Source organism: Haliotis asinina, chromosome 3 (genome assembly GCF_037392515.1).
Source record: "Haliotis asinina isolate JCU_RB_2024 chromosome 3, JCU_Hal_asi_v2, whole genome shotgun sequence".
NCBI lineage: Eukaryota > Metazoa > Mollusca > Gastropoda > Lepetellida > Haliotidae > Haliotis > Haliotis asinina.
The window spans coordinates 82,136,834-82,156,251 of record NC_090282.1 but is presented as its reverse complement, the minus strand read 5'-3'; the positions used below and the strand labels follow the sequence as shown (position 1 = coordinate 82,156,251).

General features: G+C 40.4%; 1 protein-coding gene across 1 annotated transcript; it reads right to left on the bottom strand.

Moving 5' to 3' along the window:
* Positions 1 to 1,155: 1,155 nt before the first annotated feature.
* On the bottom strand, positions 1,156 to 9,024 carry LOC137278597 (cell death abnormality protein 1-like). The gene is made up of 6 exons (XM_067811060.1): positions 8,978 to 9,024; positions 6,821 to 6,904; positions 6,234 to 6,350; positions 4,104 to 5,750; positions 3,859 to 3,955; positions 1,156 to 3,392 (listed from the first exon to the last, which is right to left on the bottom strand). The coding sequence occupies exons 2-6, from the start codon at positions 6,879 to 6,881 to the stop codon at positions 3,119 to 3,121; spliced, it is 2,196 nt and encodes a 731-aa protein (XP_067667161.1). The 5' UTR covers positions 6,882 to 6,904; positions 8,978 to 9,024; the 3' UTR covers positions 1,156 to 3,118.
* Between the last annotated feature and the right edge of the window lie 10,394 nt (positions 9,025 to 19,418).

Here is a 19,418-nt window from a genome sequence, read left to right as displayed (position 1 = left end):
CCACTCTGTCCCACTGTCGTCTTTGCCAGAGTTGCACAGTTCGAGCCCACCTCAATCGGTTCCGTCGATGTTGCAGGGTCAAGGTCATTCCTCTGAATGGTCGATAAGCCCTCAGTCCATAATGGCGGAGACGTCGGGCCACGGTCTTCCTGCTGATGGGGTGTTGTAGTGCATCTCTTGCTGATGACGTAACAGTGAGGAATCTGTTACGAAGGTGAAGCAAACGTAAATAGCGGTCTTCATTTTGCGTTGTTACCCGCGGTCATTATTTATACCCGATCTTTGCACGAAATTTTCGTAAAAGCACTTTTGAAATTATATGCAAAAACGCAGATTTCACCCAAAAATCATGCTGCACGTTCATTACATGTTATCAGCCACGAAGGTTGGGTTTGCAAGAATTTTCCTATATTGCTGTAAACAATGTTTTTGAGTTTGAATCAGTTTTGCAACCAGGTTTGTGAAACCAGCGTTTCTTTTGTCCGTCAGTTTATTATCCGCCCCATCTTGTAAAGTCAACATTTCTAAGCTTCCCAGACACTCAAGAGCAAGTACATAAGATGGGAAGGAAAATGCACCTCTCAGACTATTGTATATTTGGAAATATTTGAAGTAAGCGATATTAAAGCACAAACTGTGTTTCAGTCAGCAAAACTGAACTTTACCCTTTGTTATTGAGTACTGAACTGTTCCTCGTAACACGGATTATCATTGAACACCACAGAATATAACCCTGTATCACTAGTATTGCTGAACAATACTGAACTTTACCTTGTAATACTGATTATCACTGAACATCATAGAATATAACCCTATATCACAAAGTATTGCTGAACAATACTGACCTTGACCTTATATTACTTTGTACCACTGAACAATACAGAACCTTTACATTACTGGGTATAACTGAACAATACAGAACCTTTATATTACTGGGTATTACTGAACAATACAGAACCTTCATATTACTGGGTATTACTGGACAATACAGAACCTTTACATTACTGAGTATTACTGAACCATACAGAAACTTACCATACGTCCCTGACTATTGTTGAACATATAATGGTGAATTCCCCGATATCTTGATATGTACGTATATAAACTGTGAAGAGGTCAACGTATAGATGTATAAACATGTACGACACTAAAGGATAAAAAGGTATGCTTTATTGGTAGAAAGACATTTCAGGTATATTCGACAATTTCCGAACTGATGTTGAGAAGAGTAAACAGAATCGTCAAAACAGTTGACGAAAGAGAAGCAGAAAGAACACAAAATGGGAACTGTACTTAAGTCAAGATAAATCCTATACTATGTACGTATATTCAAGAAATGATTATCAAGTTGACATGGCAAATAAAACGCCCGCCATAGCATTGACGATGTAGTGTAAGGGAGATAACTCATCAACGATCACGATGTTTGTAGCCGGACGGAGTGAGTGAGTGAGTGAGTGAGTGAGTGAGTTTAGTTTTACGCCGCTTTTAGCAGTATTCCAGCAATATCACGGCGGGGACCACCAGAAAATGGGCTTCACACATTGTACCCATGTGGGGAATCGAACCCGGGTATTCGGCGTGACGAGCGAACGCTTTAACCACTAGGCTACCCCGCCGTCCCGTAACCGGACGGAGCCCCAGGCACGATATCTACCGTACAGAAGTCTCTTTCTAGTGAAGTTATCATATGTCACAGCGGTGTCACGTCAGTACTATTATTTAAGTGTCGCTTGGTGAAGATGATGAAAAGGTGGGCATTATTAACTAAAGTACAGATCGTTTCTAGTTTTATACGTAGATAAGACTTTTGAAAGGAGGGAGGGAAATCCTGAAATGTCATAAACTAAAAATATGATAGCACACCGTGTAGATATATTTAGAATGTACATATCGGTTCATTAGACATGGAATGTAAGGCATACACAAGGACAAGTTCGATCTCTCTGGCTGATTAAAACACTAATCGGAAGTAAGACTTCCTCGTGGATGCTAAGACACATTATTGTATTTTATAGATGACACATTATTGTATTTCCCTGACAACAATATGGATGTGGTTTGTATATACAATGATTCAGAGTTCTGTACATGTAGCTCAAGAAATTGACAATATATTACACTACATTCATAGATCGCGCACAGAGACAAAATGTGAGAGTTGAACAGAGCCTATATTTTGGACAAACCAGTGTCAGATTTTACAGGAAAACCGTATTTCGTACAGCTTATACTGCATGTAGACTCGAGAACAGATGTCATATAGGAAAATACATTTTCAGTTTTATATCGCAGGAGATATAATAGGCAAGGCTGATTCTGTAAAAGGAGACAGTGCTATTAAACCAGTGGCGCTGGAACCAGTGTTATTAACTAGTAGCATACAACTAGTTCTTGCTGATGCTAATGCTACGTAAGGGAGATAACTGTATAACGTACCAGGAAAGGTTGGTTTGTCCAAAATCTGAATGTTCCCTTCACCTCTAAAGAAACACAATGGTCCCGGAACATGTGAAAGAAACAAAACATACTATTATAATTCCGCTCACGTAAGGAACATGTCATATAGGTCCTGCTCGAATTGCCCAACTTTGGGCCTTATATTTGCGGCATACTGACTGCAGTTGATAACGTAAGAAGTTGATAACGGTTACTTGCGATATTTTTTGAATGAAGTAGTAGTGCTTTTTTTACTACTACTACTACTACTACTACTACTACTACTACTACTACTTCTACTACTATCTCTGTCTCTCTCTCTCTGTGTCTCTCTCTCTCTCGGACCAAAGCAAGTATGCATTAGACACACGTGATATATATTTAGTCGTGCAGAAAGAACCATTCATGGGCCACCGTTCCTTCGGGTGACACTGGTTTATGTACAAGGAAGAACTTTACTTATACCGTTACCATTGTTTTATCTACGTCCAGTTGTTGTATATAGAAGTATAACCCTAACCCTGACCTTCAGCGCAAAAATACGTTCAGTGGTTCCGGTATAAGTAAACCTGCCCTGTACTTCCTGTGTTAGCTAAAAATGGCATAACACTGAGGCACGTCAGCCTATATACCCTTCAATACTGACGGAGTATTAATACTGTAGAGTGTACACTTGATTCTAATCAAAAACCGTGGCCAGGTGCGTGTACTCCACACTGTCTTCGGCTGGCCTTAATGCCGCATAAAGTCTGGGAGCTGAAACTTCAGACGAATCGTCATCTTCATCTGGAGCAACCACCTGTGGATAAGCTTCGTCTTGAATCATTTCATAATGTCGATAATCACTGTCACGTGATTCTCCAAGGTGTTCCAGAGAGATGTTGTCAGATCTTGTTTCCAGATCGTTGAATACAGGAGAAACGTATATCCCAGTAAGACCGTTCACGACGTGTCTGCAACAACACATTAATTGTAGATATTTGTAGAGCTGGTGAGTGAGAGTGAGTGGGTTTACCAGCAGGAAGGAAAGTTAGAAGTGATGCAGAGTTTAGGGTGTTTACCAAGAGTACAGTGTGGTGAACACATGATTATTATCAGGACAATATAGGATTCGAACCTGAGAGTTTTCTATCTCGAAAAGGAACTGTACACAGCTAACTGTTGCAACATTGACGACCTGGGTCTAGATTTTCGAAGCTATCTTAGAGCTAACATAGTCGCAAGTCAATGTTAATGTATGGCACTTACGACTATCTTAGAGCTGAGAGAGCTTCGAAAATCTAGGCCCCAACCACCAGAGAACCTCATCAAAACCAATGTTACTTGTTACTGTATAAGTAGAGACTAACTATTCAATGCGGATGATGATTTGGTTTATTCAAAGATATATTTCAAGTGGTTTCTAAAATTTACAACTACCGTTTAATGAAGAGAGCTGCCATGATGAGAACAACTGACACCAAGACACCAATCACGACATACAGGAACCAAGTATGGCGATGAAGTGAATATGGTTCTGAAAATACATACAAAGACTTTCATGAAATGCATTCACGCCGAAATAACGAGCGAAATGTTCACACAAGAAAACTGTTAATGTTATATTGTCATCTAAATCTGCCATAATCTGCTGCGTTTCCTGTAACTAGGACTCATGGTTTTACCAGTACAGTGTTCCCCGCTCCAGCCATCAGCACAAGTAACACAGGCACGATCATGTTGACAAGTGTTGCACACATGAGGACATCTTCCAGAACATCTGCTTCCGTAACGCCCGCTCTCGCACCCATTTATACAGTCTCCTGTCAGGTTACATAGCGACTTCAGACAGGAAGTGCTACAGGTTAAGTTACAATTCTCGCCGTATCTCGTGTCTTCACAAGCCAGACACTGGCCATGTTGCCTGTCACATTTCACACAGTGAGGAGAACAGGTGTTGGCACAGTAGTCCCCCCACCATCCATCTCTGCATCCGTCAGTACACTTGGGTGAATCTAGATCGGTCTTCCCTGTACGGCAGGCTCTGTTGGCACAGTGGTCGCTGCAGGAATAGTTGCAGAAATGGCCGTAGAAAGTTCCAGTACATCCGTGTGAACATCCTCCAGTTTCGCGGTTGCATATTCCTCCTTTACAGCCAGATGAACACTGTTTTTCACACTTGTACCCAAAATGGTTTTGTTGACAAAAGAGACATTTGTCGCCATACTGTTCACATTTCGTACAGTACTGTGGACATGAGACGTTGCAGTGGGAGCCTTGGAATCCCTGCACACAAGATGGACAGGAACCAGTCTCTCTGTGGCAGGATCGCGAAGCACATCGGTCGGGACAGTTTACATCGCATGTATCTCCGTACCAGCCTGTGGCACAACCACTGATACACTCTCCTGATCGTTGTTCACAGGTGTGATCCACACAGTTGGAACTGCAATGTTGATCACACATGACCCCAAAGTTCCCAACTCTGCAGGAACAACAAGTTCCACTCCGGTCACATGTCTGGTTATGACAGAGGGTGCTGCATGTGGTCTTGCAACGGTCGCCATGGAATCCGGGCTTGCATCTTTCACAGGTTCCGTTTCTGTAACACAGAGTGTCATCGCAGTTGACATCACAGGCTTCATCACACTTGGCACCATACCATCCGTTATTACACCCGGAAGTACATGTCCCATTAAATGAGCATTGGTCGCCTACACAGTTTCCACACTGCTTACCACACGATCGTCCATACCATCCCACTTTACAACCCCGTGTACACTCTCCTCCCTGACCACATACGTTTTGGGAGCAGTTCTGGGGGCAGGGTACTGTACAGGCATCTCCATGGAAACCAGCCTTGCATGTACAGTTGCCTACTTTACAACTTTTACAGTTTTCGCAGATCTCACTACACAACGTGCCCCTGAATCCGTCTTGACATGTACAGTCATTTCCGAAACACGTTTCACAGTTTGGACACTCTTGGTCACATTTGTCTCTTCGTTTTCCTCTCTTACAGCCGCACAAGCACCTTCCCTCATTGTCACACGTCTCGACCTTGTCTACACACGACCTGCACCCCTCACAATGCATATCACATTTAGGCCCATAGTAGCCTGACTTGCAGTTTTGAAGACATTGTCCTGTCCACCGGTGACATGTCTGATTCCTGCAACCTTTGCTGCATGGAGTAAGACAGTCTGGGCCCCACGTATTGCTGTGGTTACAGGGAACATCGCATTTCCTTCTGTAGTCGACTGAAGGTACATCGACACCATCCTCGCATCTCCTGCACGAGGAACCATCCTTGAAGTATCCCAATCTGCAGTCTGTGGAAAACAGGCTTCACAGTCAGCCATGGTTTATAACCTTTTAAAAACCCGAAACAGATTTAACAACAGATAGAAAGAAGCGATAGAGTGAGTGAGTGAGTTTAGGTTTACGCCGCACACAGCAATATTTGAATACTGAGAATGTAGCACAGAGCATTTTATCTCCCCTACAGTGGTTGTGGTGGTTTTTTTTCAAATCTGTATGAGTTAAAAATGAGATTTTACAGTTCAAGCCAAAACTGCGTAAGAGTACGTTGTCTGACTAATGAAGGAAATACAAGAAAGAATACGGAAATTTGCAGTGTTGTACACCCTTCATGACTGGCACTGGTGACTCGGTGGGAAAACCAAAAGCTACAATACTGAATGTCTATTTTCACTGTTACTTTTCAATTCACCAGCCAAAAACAACAACACAGCTTTAAAACTATGTAAGACTGTTGGCAAAAGTAGTAGTTTGTGTATAGATTTTCCCTTCACCTTCTGGACACAGACCGCATGTTTTCTGGCACACGTCCCCACTTCCTGGCTGACCGCAGGACCAACTTCTACAATAATCTGGGCTGTATAAATCCTTACACGGTGGGAAGCCTGTAACTGTAGAGGTACACACGTGTATTTCTGGAACTAGGCTGTCTGCATGTTACACTGGGCACAAGTGAATGGTGAGATGGTAATTCAGTTACAGTCAGTGTTATCAAAACTGAAATAAAGTTGAAAGTTCATGTTGTAAGTTATACAAGAGAACGAGAACACCGAGAACATGTAGGTTTGGTCTAAATTAACGATCATCGCGTCCCGCACGATCAATTGTTGCACTGTTTCAACTACTGCGCTCACCCCCTCGTAATACAAACCAGTAATAACGATTCGAATCTATGATCATTTCTTAAACAACATTTATCCTAAGTTGAATAAATTTCTGAGACTTCAAATTTCATTTGGCATGGGGAATTATGAGGATTTGCAATCTTAATTTCACTACATGTGGTTTACTTTTATATTTAAAGTGAAGTTCATCTGTACGTTTTCACTGCAAACAGACTAAAGTCGCTTAATACACTCACCATTCCATAGAGTGAAAGCCACCACACACATTGTCTGGACGAGGAAGTTGTGAAGACGCATACTGAATATATCAATTCCTCAACCTGTCGTCGACGAAAAGGTAACGAAAAGAACTATACCATATGTGTATTCTAAACATAACCTGGCTTATAATTCTCTTGCAGCACAAATATTAGCTAACTCACTATTATTAAGCATTAAGTAACACTGGCCATGCTTGCAGGTTGCAGGTAGGAGCAGGTAATGACATAGTCGATATCCTGAGTGCTCAAACATATGTACATTGTCCTACTGTGAGTGAATGAGTGAGTTTAGTTTTACGCCGCTTTTAGCAATATTCCAACAATATCACAGCGGGAGACACCAAAAATGGGCTTCACACATTGTACCCATGTGGGAATCAAACCCGGGTCTTCAGCGTCACGAGCGAATGCTTTAACCCCTGGACTACCCAGCAGGCCCTCCTATTGACGATGTGGCTGGGGTAGATGTTATGTGCTAGGTATGCTGGTAGATGCTATGGTTGTTCTGGTGATAGATGTCACGTGTTTGTTCTGGTGGTAGATGGTATGAGCTTGTGATGGTGGTAGATGGTATGTGCGTGGTATGGTAGTACATTGTGTGTAATAGGGGCGTAGGTGAGTAGAGGGTCTTAAGTAAGGTTTACTAATCACATTTGGTAAGGTCAACGCAAGTGTCATTACACCACGAAATCACGAAAGTTGATGAAAGTCACTTTTCAGTCATGGAAGGTTCGGTGGATTTGCGTGGCTTCGTTGTTCATACGTTCACTCGTAACGTCGAAGATCGAACGAGGATACCATTTATTGTGTAATATTACTAAAACCGGAGTAAAACTAAACTCACTCACTTATCCACTCATGTGAGGGTGGCCTTTGGCAGTACAAGTTAGGGGTCAATGTGGTGGGGTACGTATTGGTTTCCAGTTTGGGGACTGACATGTATACGTAGATCAAAGTTGGGGGAGTGACGGGTTTGAAGCGATCTCAAAAATAAGAATCACATATAATATGTATATAATCATGTATAATATATTTAATAATATATAATCATATACATAAGAGCACGTTTCTGAAATAATCACATGACACGCATCTTCTCCAGCATCTTCCACTTTTCAGGGAGATGTGATTACAGTTACACAGATATGCCAGGTGATTGGGTGGTTGATTCACGTATTTGGGACACTTATACACGAAACACCAAAAGAAAGGTTACCCTCCGACCTTTATGAATTACTGAAACTATACAAGATACGTAAGAAGGAGTTAGTTTAAAGAAAATTACAAGAAAGCTGAATACAGCTTTATACAAATCACGTAAACAAGTCATATCCACTGATAATAAGGTGAAATGAATCGTCCTTAGAAGAGTGAAATTGTTCTATCTTCGATCAATAATAGTGTTCATATGAAAGGCTGAAAGAAAATTCTGCTTTGAGACAACGATAATCCACTTAATTAAAGACACCATTTTCGACTATTAAAACAAGAAACAGCTGTTGTAGAATGTGTAAAGTTGTAAATTAAACATTCCGATGATTTCAGTCTTTCAAAACATTTTCTGCTGATTTGAATTAGTGAAAACACGTAAAACGTACCTTTAATATTGTTAGAAAGTGTTTAGGTACATCTAAAAATATCTTTCTTGACAGTTTTGCATGCAAAGTAACATTTTTTCATTTTCTGTTCACACAGTTATATCATTCGCCAAAACATAGCAATATTTGAATCCGTTTTACACGTAGAATGATTCTATAGGGTGTAAAGAGAGACACGACTGCATGATATGATACACTAGATAGAGAAATGTGCAACAATTAACACACACACACACACACAGAGAGAAAGTCTCTTAGGAATGGATGCTATTGCCAACACCCTCCGATGCCACTGTGTCACTGTTATAAGACATATTCAGCGCTAAAGTGATACTGGTTTCACCATGGACAGACCAAGAGGCGGACGTCCACGCTACACAACGATAGCTGAAGATAGGTACCTCCGTTGTGAAGGTAGGAGGGTAACGTTTATTTTGGGGTCTAGTGTATATCCAAAATACAATCGATGCCAAAAATTTGGTGCATGTTACCTGTCTGATGGTCATGAATTTAAAAAAGACTTAAATTACTTTACCTTCTTTGACTTCCCTGTGTCACCAACAGTGGTCAGATCAGCAAAGACACTGTGACCGAATGAATGAAACTGCCTAAATCGCCGTGTATTACTCATGTGTATAACCGGAAGGAAACTTCTCGCGGAAGCTGAGGAACGGGTTGAATGTTTGGAGCCGAGTGTCCCATGTATTCCCTACTTATGACTTGATACACGTATATAAGCATCTAACTGCACCTTAATACTATACACTGCTTGGCTCTATACAACATATTGTCACTGGCACATGTCCACATGCAACATCTAGCTCCTGTCAGTTTTGTTACATTCATATCTATATACACTGTGCTGTCCCTGTCAATATTCTACAAACAATATAAAGGTCTTGTCCTCTTGTTATGGTGCATAAATTGTTACCCCGTCCGGACCATTATTTATTTATTTATTTATTTATTTATTTATTTATTTATTTATTTATTTATTTATTTATTTATTTATTTAGGCGCGATATGTTTCATATAAGAATTTCATCGTACATGATACATTTGTTATACTTGTATCTGTTTGCTTGAGACTTGGCTAATCGTGACCATTTGTGTGCTTTGACATTTATTCTTACACATTTATATTTACAGCATTACTGACCATCTCGGACAGTCTGACACAACAGACAACTTACAAATACACCCATCCCTCTTGGAGTCCACAGATGACCCTCCGTGTTGTTCTACCTATTACATAATGTTGAAGAAAGGCCAAGTAAAATTGTATTTTCCAAGGCCATCACAAAACTGCTATTTCGCGTATTGTGCCTAGTCAAAACTATACCGTATCGTTGAAGATGTACGGGAAACCTGCAATAAATATCACTAGACATGATAAATTAATTGTTGTTCCTTCTGTGCCACCTGTTATTCAACTAAGCCGGAAATAGCGGTCAGCTGGGCACAGATGTTTTGCTCCAACGTACCGGTGATTCACTTAAAAACGACCCGATAATATTACATCAAAGAATTTATATTTTCCATTATCAGAATAATTTCTATGATAAGCAGTTACTGTAACAGTTATATTAATATTGCTGTCGGGTTAGTATGTAATGCATGTTTTGCACGTCACATGCACTCTTCATTTGTTTAGGGTTGCACATTGTTTCTGGAATGTTTTAGAAGATCACGCTTGACCAAACTCTACTAAAAATGATTTTATCAATCAGGATCGTCATGGTGTGCGTGGATGTCATGCAACACGATTATTAGGCACAGTGATTGTTTCTCACGTGCAAAGCATGAGTAGAGCATATGACTATAGAAGACCCAAGTGAATCTCACAATTTCATCCACGATCCTTGCAAGTACTGCAGACGAAAGTCACAACGCTGCCGATCGAAATCAGACAATTGGACAATTGCAAGCTGGCGGATGAAAGAGTGAGGTGGCAAGGATCTTCAAAGTTCATCCCAGAACGATAACTCGATTGTGGGATCGATTTCGTCAAAGAAATTCCACAAATGACCGTCCAAGATCAGGAAGACCTAGAGTCACCAAACCTGCCCAAGATCGGTATATCCGGGTACACCACCTACGTGACCGCCATCGTGTCGCCCGGGACAGAGCACAAGAGTCCAAAGAGTGTCCGATCAGACAATCAGGAACCGTCTCCGAGAAGTAGGAATTCGTACCAAACGTCCAAACGTTGCCCCCTCCTTCACACGACTACATCGACGTCGACGAGTGAGATGGTGTAACACGGTGCTGCCACGGAACCTTGCAAACTGGAGGCGCATATGCTTTAGCGATGAATCTCCTCAGGCGACGTGATGGTAGAGACCGTGTCTACAGACGACGTCATGGACGTTTTGCTCCTAACTGCATCAGGCAGGTGGACAGATTCTGTCAAGGAAGTGTTATGGTGTAGGGAGCGATCTCATACACCAGCAGATCGGAACTTGTGCTTGTCCAAGTCAATGTGACGGCCAATCGATACATCGACCAGATTCTCGGTCCACACGTTCTGCACCTTGTTGACCGTCAACGGCAGCTCTTCAAACAGGAGATCGCCAGGTCCCACACAGCACCACCACTGTGGACTATCTGGCCAATAACAATAACAATACCCTCCCGTGACCCTCCAGATTCCCGGACCCAAACCCAGTCGAAAAATGTAATGATATGATGAAATTGCATGACGAAGACGGGAAAAGAAATTGGGTGACTGATTTTAGAGAGTTGCTGTACAAAACTGGTCATGGTTATGTGTGGTGTGATCATAGTGTTCAGTTACATACAACTTTTATCATATCATGTACACAAAGAATGAAAGATATGTATTTCCAATCTTGGTCGGAATCGCTACTTCTATCCACAAATGCTTATACTATAGTCAATGGAAATCTGACATACGTTTTGAAGACTATTTAGCAAATATCGACGTTAAAAAGTTTCGTGTAGCCCTCTCTCGTTTCCGTTGCTCTTCCCATGAATTAGTTATTGAAACTGGCAGGTATACAGTTATACAATGGCAAAAAAGAGTATTTCAGTTATGTAATGTGAATGCTGTTGAAGATGAACTACATTTCCTTCTAATCTGTCCTGCTTATACGACTATACGAACAAGCTACCTAAAACCATACTTTTTCGAGCACTCAAATGTAAGAACATTACTTTCATTATTAACAGATACTACCACATCACTATTACAGAATCTGGCAATGTGCATCTACCTCGCTATGAGATTAAGACAAAGTATATTTCTACAGAGAAGAACTTATAAATGACTTCTGTCTACTCATGTAAACTCTAAATAAGAATGAAGATTTTATGGATGTGATGATGTGTTCAGAGATGGCCGATTTCTGGTCGAGTTTGCTGACCGAGGTCTGGTGTTCCTTCATTCTGGTGTTGATTGGTCTCAGCGCTCTGTACCCCATTCTCAATCACCTGATGAAGGAGTAAGCATTAACTCCGAAACGTTGTGTTCTCATATAAAGAAGTTGACATCCATAAAATCTTCATTCTTATGCATTTCACTTCTAAATGCCCTTCAAAGACTTAAACTCTAAATGTACTACAGGCCTGCGGTCTTTATAGTACGGAAATAAAGACTGATTGATTGATTGACTAGTCATGTTTCTATTTAACTTCAACTTAAACTACGACCTTGAGTTTCATTACCTTTTAAATCTGATTTGATTTTTGCGGCCGGGGACTATGTCACCTCGGTGACAATGGTTATTATTTTACATTGCTTTATTGTTTGTAGGTTTCACACCGGGGTCTCCTAGGAACTGATTTCCGGTTAACTACAGGATCAGATTCTTTATTCTTAAGACTTATACTTCCGTGTACATGCGTTTCGTCACGATGCACAGTTGAAATTCTACGTCTCTGTGCACCTGCTTTAATGCGATAGACTACTGACACCCCACGAGTACACGTGTTTTGCTACGATACTCAATTGGCGTACTATCAATAGTTACAGATGTATCGTGAGACACAGTTACCATATTTCGTGTTATGTAAAATCTGTCAGGAATGCAGTAATGGCTACAGGACAAACAATACATGCAACATACAAACAAACACGTGATGGACAATGTGTTATTGTTGAAATACATTAAACACAGGGAAGGAAATAGTTCGAATTGTCTAGTTAAGATTTTTAAAAACAATATTTGTCTTTGCTTGACGTTTGAGGATGTGAAGGAATGTTACGACATATTAGAACTAAAACCTCGCTATACGGCGGTTGCAACATGTAGCTAGAATCACGACGAACAGCATTACATACATTGTTGAGGTTTTGATAGGGATAACCCAATCACAATTAAACACGAGTATCTATAGCTCAGGGGCTCGCTATTCTAAAATCTTTATACTCTCTTCGGGAATGGCCGTGCTCCTTGCAATCTCAGATTGCCCGCGCTTGGTATGGATTTATCAGTTTGATTGGCTACGATACAAGATCTAACTTACGAATCAAAACTATCAGTTCTATTTCTTAGGATTTGTAATATTTTCAACGGATAAGCATAGAGAAGAAAGCCCTAAAATCTCACTGATGGAAAGGATCACTGGCGCTGATTCAGTAGTCTTTATGTAAGACAAGTTATCCTCCCTTTCCCGCATGTCGACGTTTGATATAAATCTAGATCGAGTAAATAACGGAACGTGTGAAAACTCTGGTGAGAAGTGAGCAGCCGATTCTTGTCGGAAGAGAGATGATAGGTCCGTGTGGTCAGACTCGGTTCATGATGCCAGTCACTGGTTTGTTTGGTCCAGTCTCGATTATTGTTACAATCCCGTCTGTAAACGTGAATAATGCTGACTGCGGCGTTAATTACTTGGAAACAAATATTCCTATGTGGGTAAAATGGTATCATATAAGCCCATCATCAGTGACATCGATCGACGTTGTGTTGTAAAAGCTGTATCAATGTGCGTTTTAACGTATCGTCGTTGAGTGAGTGAGGATGGCTTAACGCCGAATCAGTGATGCTAATCACAAGTGTTCGCAACTATTTGCGGCGTGAAATCTAAGCAACAGAAAGTCATCTATTTGTGGCAGATGAACCATTGAGCGGTGCCATGAACAACCATTTTGATACACACCGCCATGTACGATGACACAGATTGACATAGGTGCTGATTTTAACATTTATTAGAGGCTGGTGGGGTAGCCAAATGCTCAAGTGTCCGCTCACCACGTTGGCCACCCGCGTTCGATTCCCCACATGGGTATAATGTGTGAAGCCCATTGTCTCCCAAGCCGTGATATTGCTTGAATATTGCTAAAAGCGGTGAAAACCCATACTCACTCTTTAGTTCAACTTTTGTTAGTTCTTCCGAAACATTGGGTACTGTGCCCTTCTGGAAATCATTCCCTGCAAATGATCTCTTTTCCCCAAAGCGGCATTGGAGTCCTGGTCTAGAAAGCACAGATGCATACTTACACTGATACTTACACATACAGCCATATTGCCCAACGCTCTACATTTAGGTGCCTTTGAAAAACATCAGCCTGGGAACCTCTCTGTCCCGACAATATAAACGGGTATATACGCGATGATAAGTCACCATATGTTTATGTGTACAATACATTCTACAGGGGAGAATTGCGTGTTTAGCATATTTTGAACACATTAAATGACGATATAGCATAAACTTCTTGTGGTATCTCATAAGGTCACTGTGATCCTGACTAGAGTTAATCTGATTTTTGTAAGGCCAAGCTGGATAGTTGAAATCACTTCATCCAGGGTGTCAGGGTGACATTTGACAATACCTCAGGTTGCATGTGGTCACGAGATGGAGTGAAGTTCTTGTGTAACAGGCTGGGGTCAAGGGTCAATGTGGTGGGGTACGTATCAGTTCCCAGTTTTGAGACTGGTTGGCATACTCAGATCAAAGTTAAAGGAGTGACTGGGCTTTGGGGACGCCGGTCAATATGAAGGTTTTGATTCATGCTGAAGATTTACACGAAGGGAAATGTAGAGCCTGAACATTACAGAGCGTTACTTAATATTACTGAATAATGATGCAAATTATTAATATTACTCCACTTTAATAAATATCAAACAACATTACCAAATATTATTGAGCATTCCTTAATATTACTGACTAATGTTGAAAATTGCAAAATGTTACTAAGCATCACTGACCCCAGAAGGCCCGGGGCAGAATAGGCCTTCAACAACCCATGCTTGCCATAACAGGTGACTACACTTGCTGTAAGAGGCACTTAACGGGATCGAGTGGACAGGCTCGCTGACCTGGTTGACAAATGTCATCGGTTCCCATTTGCGCAGATCAATGCTCATGCTGTTAACCATTGGATTGTCTGGTCCAGACTCGATTTATTGCTGAGTGCGTCGTAAAATTTAACTCACTAACTCACTCACTCACTTCACTCACTACTAAGTTATACTAAATACGGAGTATTACTGAACATCCCAGAGCATACCCTATATTGCAGAGCATTACTGAACAGTACTGAAATTGACCACATATTACTGAGAATGACTGAACTATATAGAACTTTACACTGTATCTCTGAGTATTACCGAAAAATACCGAACATGACCCTATATCACTGAGTGTCACGTACAACGGTCAACTTTTTTTAAATCACGAACTATGAAGGATTGTTTTAATTTTTGTATTTGCAAAAGAAATCATTTGTCAGTAGATAACTTTTTTATTAGTAGTAGTTTAGATTAGTAACTTCGATTGTTAGTGGCTGTGCCCAGAAAGGGGGTTGAAGTTTTGAAAGATATTGTTCCCCTGGGATGGTGCTTAATTCCTAAACATTCAAAGAAATATAAATTTACCAGCTGTTTTAAATGTGTCATTTTTTGTCATGTTAACTTTGGGCAAAATTTGAGCACAACTGCCAACAGTTGAAGAAATAATATAAATCCAGCTAGCGCCACCGGATAGCCCCTTGATGTGCAACATGTGGATGGGTGGTATATATTCAACGCCCATGCGACGTTTAAACAACGGCATCCAACGTTTCTTGACCCTTGATATATGCCCAGCTAGAGCTCTTGCAGGTAACAGGGGCACTGTAAGTCCCCATGGTCCCTAGTATGGTGATCCACCTTCAGTTGTTGGCGATCTGTAACTAGTTTCAATGGTGTAATGTCCAAAAGTGCTATTTGCTTTAACTTTCCATACCAGCTTTAGTTGTAATTGAGATCTCCTAGTTGTTTTACTGTCCTTTGACGACAGGTTTTATATATTATATATATTTAATTTATAATATTTTACACTCATCTTCCATTTCAGTGTTCAACATATCCTCTTCACGATATAGCTGAAATATTGTGTGTGACGTTAAGTATTAACTCATTCACTCACTCACTGAGTGTCACTGAAAGAGTCCCTATATCACTGAGTACTACTGAACAGTATAGAACTTTACCGTGTATTACGTAGTATCACTGAACACCAAAACTGAACTTTACCCTTTGTTATTGAGTGCTTTTAAACAGTACTGAACTGTTCCTCGTAACACTGATTATCATTGAACAACACAGAATATAACCCTATATCACAAAGTATTGCTGAACAATACTGAACTTTACCCTATATTACTTTGTGCCACTGAACAATACAGAGCCTTTACACTACTGGGTATTACTGAACAATACAGAACCTTTATATTACTGGGTATTACTGAACAATACAGAACCTTTACATTACTGAGTATTACTGAACAATACAGAACCTTTCATTACTGGGTGTTACTGAACAATACAGAACCTTTACATTACTGAGTATTACTGAACAATACAGAACCTTTACATTACTGAGTATTACTGAACAATACAGAACCTTTACATTACTGAGTATTACTGAACAATACAGAGCCTTTACATTACTGGGTATTACTGAACAATACAGAACCTTTACATTACTGGGTGTTACTGAACAATACAGAACCTTTACATTACTGGGTGTTACTGAACAATACAGAACCTTTATATTACCGGGTATTACTGAACAATACAGAACCTTTCATTACTGGGTGTTACTGAACAATACAGAAACTTACCATACGTCCCTGACTATTGTTGAACGAATAATGGTGAATTCCCACATATCTTGATATGTAGGTATATAAACTGTGAAAAGGTCAATGTATAGATGTATAAGCATGTACGACACTAAAGGGTAAAAAGGTATGTTTTATTGGTAGAAAGACAGACTAACATTTCAGATATATTCGACAATTTTCGAACTGATGTTGAGAAGAGTAAAAGGAATCGTCAAAACAGTTGATGAAAGAGAAGCAGAAAGAACACAAAATGGAAACTGTACTTAAGTCAAAATGAATCCTATTATACTATGTACAAATATTCAGGAAATGATTATCAATTTGACATGGCAAATAAAACGCGGAGTGAGTGAGTGAGTGAGTGAGTGAGTTTAGTTTTACACCGCTTTTAGCAATATTCCAGCAATATCACGGCGGGGGACACCAGAAAATGGGCTTCACACATTGTACCCATGTGGGGAATCGAACGCCGGTCTTCGGCGTGACGAGCGAACACTTTAACCACTAGGCTACCCCGCCGCCCCGTAACCGGACGGAGCCCCGGGCACGATATCTACCGTACAGAAGTCTCTTTCTAGTGAAATTATCATATGTCACAGCGGTGTCACGTCAGTGCTATTACATACGTGCCGCTTGGTGAAGATGATGAAAAGGTGGGCGTTATTAACTAAAGTACAGATCGTTTCTAGGTTTATTCGTAGATAAGACGTTTGAAAGGAGGGAGAGAAATCCTGAAATGTCATAAACTAAAAATATGATAGCACACTACGTACGAGTAGATATATTTAGAATGTACATATCGGTTCATTAGACATGGAATGTAAGGCATACACAAGGACAAGTTCGATCTCTCTGGCTGATTAAAACACTAATCGGAAGTAAGGCTTCCTCATGGATGCTGAGACACTGAATTTATAGATGACATATTATTGTATTTCCCAGACAACAATATGGATGTGGATTGTATATACAATGATTCAGAGTTATGTACATGTAGCTCAAGCAATTGACAATATATTACACTACATTCATAGATCGCGCACAGAGACAAAATGTGAGAGTTGAACAGATCCTATATTTTGAAGAAACCAGTGTCAGATTTTACAGGAAAAGCATATTTCGTACAGCTTATACTGCTTGTAGACTTGAGAACAGTTGTCATATAGGAAAATACATTTACAGTTTTATATCGTAGGAGATATAATAGGTAAGGATCCTTTTGTAAAAGGAAACAGTGCTATAAAACCAGTAGCGTTGGAACTAGTAGCATACAACTGGTAGTTTTCGCTAATGCTAATGTTACGTAAGGGAGATAACTGTATAACGTACCAGGAAAGGTTGGTTTGTCCAAATTCTGAGTGTTTCCTTCACCTCTAAAGAAACACAATGGTCCCGAAAAATGTGAAAGAAACAAAACATACTATTATCTTCCGCTCACGTAAGGAACATGTCATATAGTTCCTGTCCGAATTGCCCAACTTTGGGCCTTACATTTGAGGCATACTGACTGCAGTTGATAACGTAAGCAGCTCGTCTCCGGTTACTAGCGATATTTCCTGAATGAAGTAGTAGTGTTATTTTTACGTCTGCTGCATATGCCTAACTGAGGTATTCTTCCCGATTCTGACCAAAGCAAGTATGCATTAGACACACCCGCTATGTAATTAGTCTTGCAAGAAGAAACATTCAAGGTCCACCGTTCCTTCGGGTGACACTGGTTTATGTACAAGGAAGCACTTTACTTATACCGTTACCATGCATTGTTTTATCTACGTCCAGTTGTTGTATATAGAAGTATACCCCTAACCCTAACTTTAAGCTTCCTTTTGATCATGCGCAGAAAATACGTACGTTTAGTGGCTCCGGCATAAGTAAATCTGGCCTGTACCTCCTATCTTAGCTAAAAATGGGATAACATTGACGCACGTATATATACCCTTCAATACTGACGGGCAACGTATAGTGTAGAGTGTAGACTTGAATCTAATCAAAAACCGTGGCCAGATGCATGTAGTCCTCACTGTCTTCGGCTGGCTTTAATGTCTCATAGAGTCTGGGAGCTGAAACTTCAGACGAATCGTCATCTTCATCTGGAGCAACCGCCTGTGGATAAGCTTCGTCTTGAATCATTTCATAATGTCGATAATCACAGTTACGTGATTCTCCAAGGTGTTCCAGAGAGATGTCGTCAAATCTTGTTTCCAGACCGTTCAATACAGTTGAAATGTATATCCCAGGAACACCGTTCACGACGTGTCTACAACATACAAATAATACATTAATTGTAGATATTTGTAGAGCTGGAAAGTCAGACGTAATGTAGAGTTTAGGGTGTTTACCAAGAGTACATTGTGGTGAACACATGATTCTTATCAGGACAATATAGGATTCGAACCTGAGAGTTTAAATTTTCTATCTCGAAAAGGAACTGTGCGTAGTTAACTGTTGCAACATTGAAGACTTGGGTCTAGATTTTCGAAGCTCTCTTAGAGCTGAGATAGTCGCAAGTCAATGTTAATGTATGGCACTTACGACTATCTTAGAGCTGAGAGAGCTTCGAAAATCTAGGCCCTAACCACCAGAGAACCTCATCAAAACCAGTATTACTTGTTACTGTATAAGTATTTTAGAGACTAGCTATTCAATGCGGATGATGATTTGGTTTATTCAAATATATATTCCAATATTCCATATACCGTTTAATGAAGAGAGCTGCCATGATGAGAACAACTGACACTAAGACACCAATCACGACACACAGGAACCAAGTATGGCGATGAAGTGAATATGCTTCTGAAAATACGGACAAAGACTTTCATGAAATGCATCACTTGCATGTAAAGAAAGCCGAAATAACGAGCGAAATGTTCACACAAGAAAACTGTTAATGTTATATTGTCAT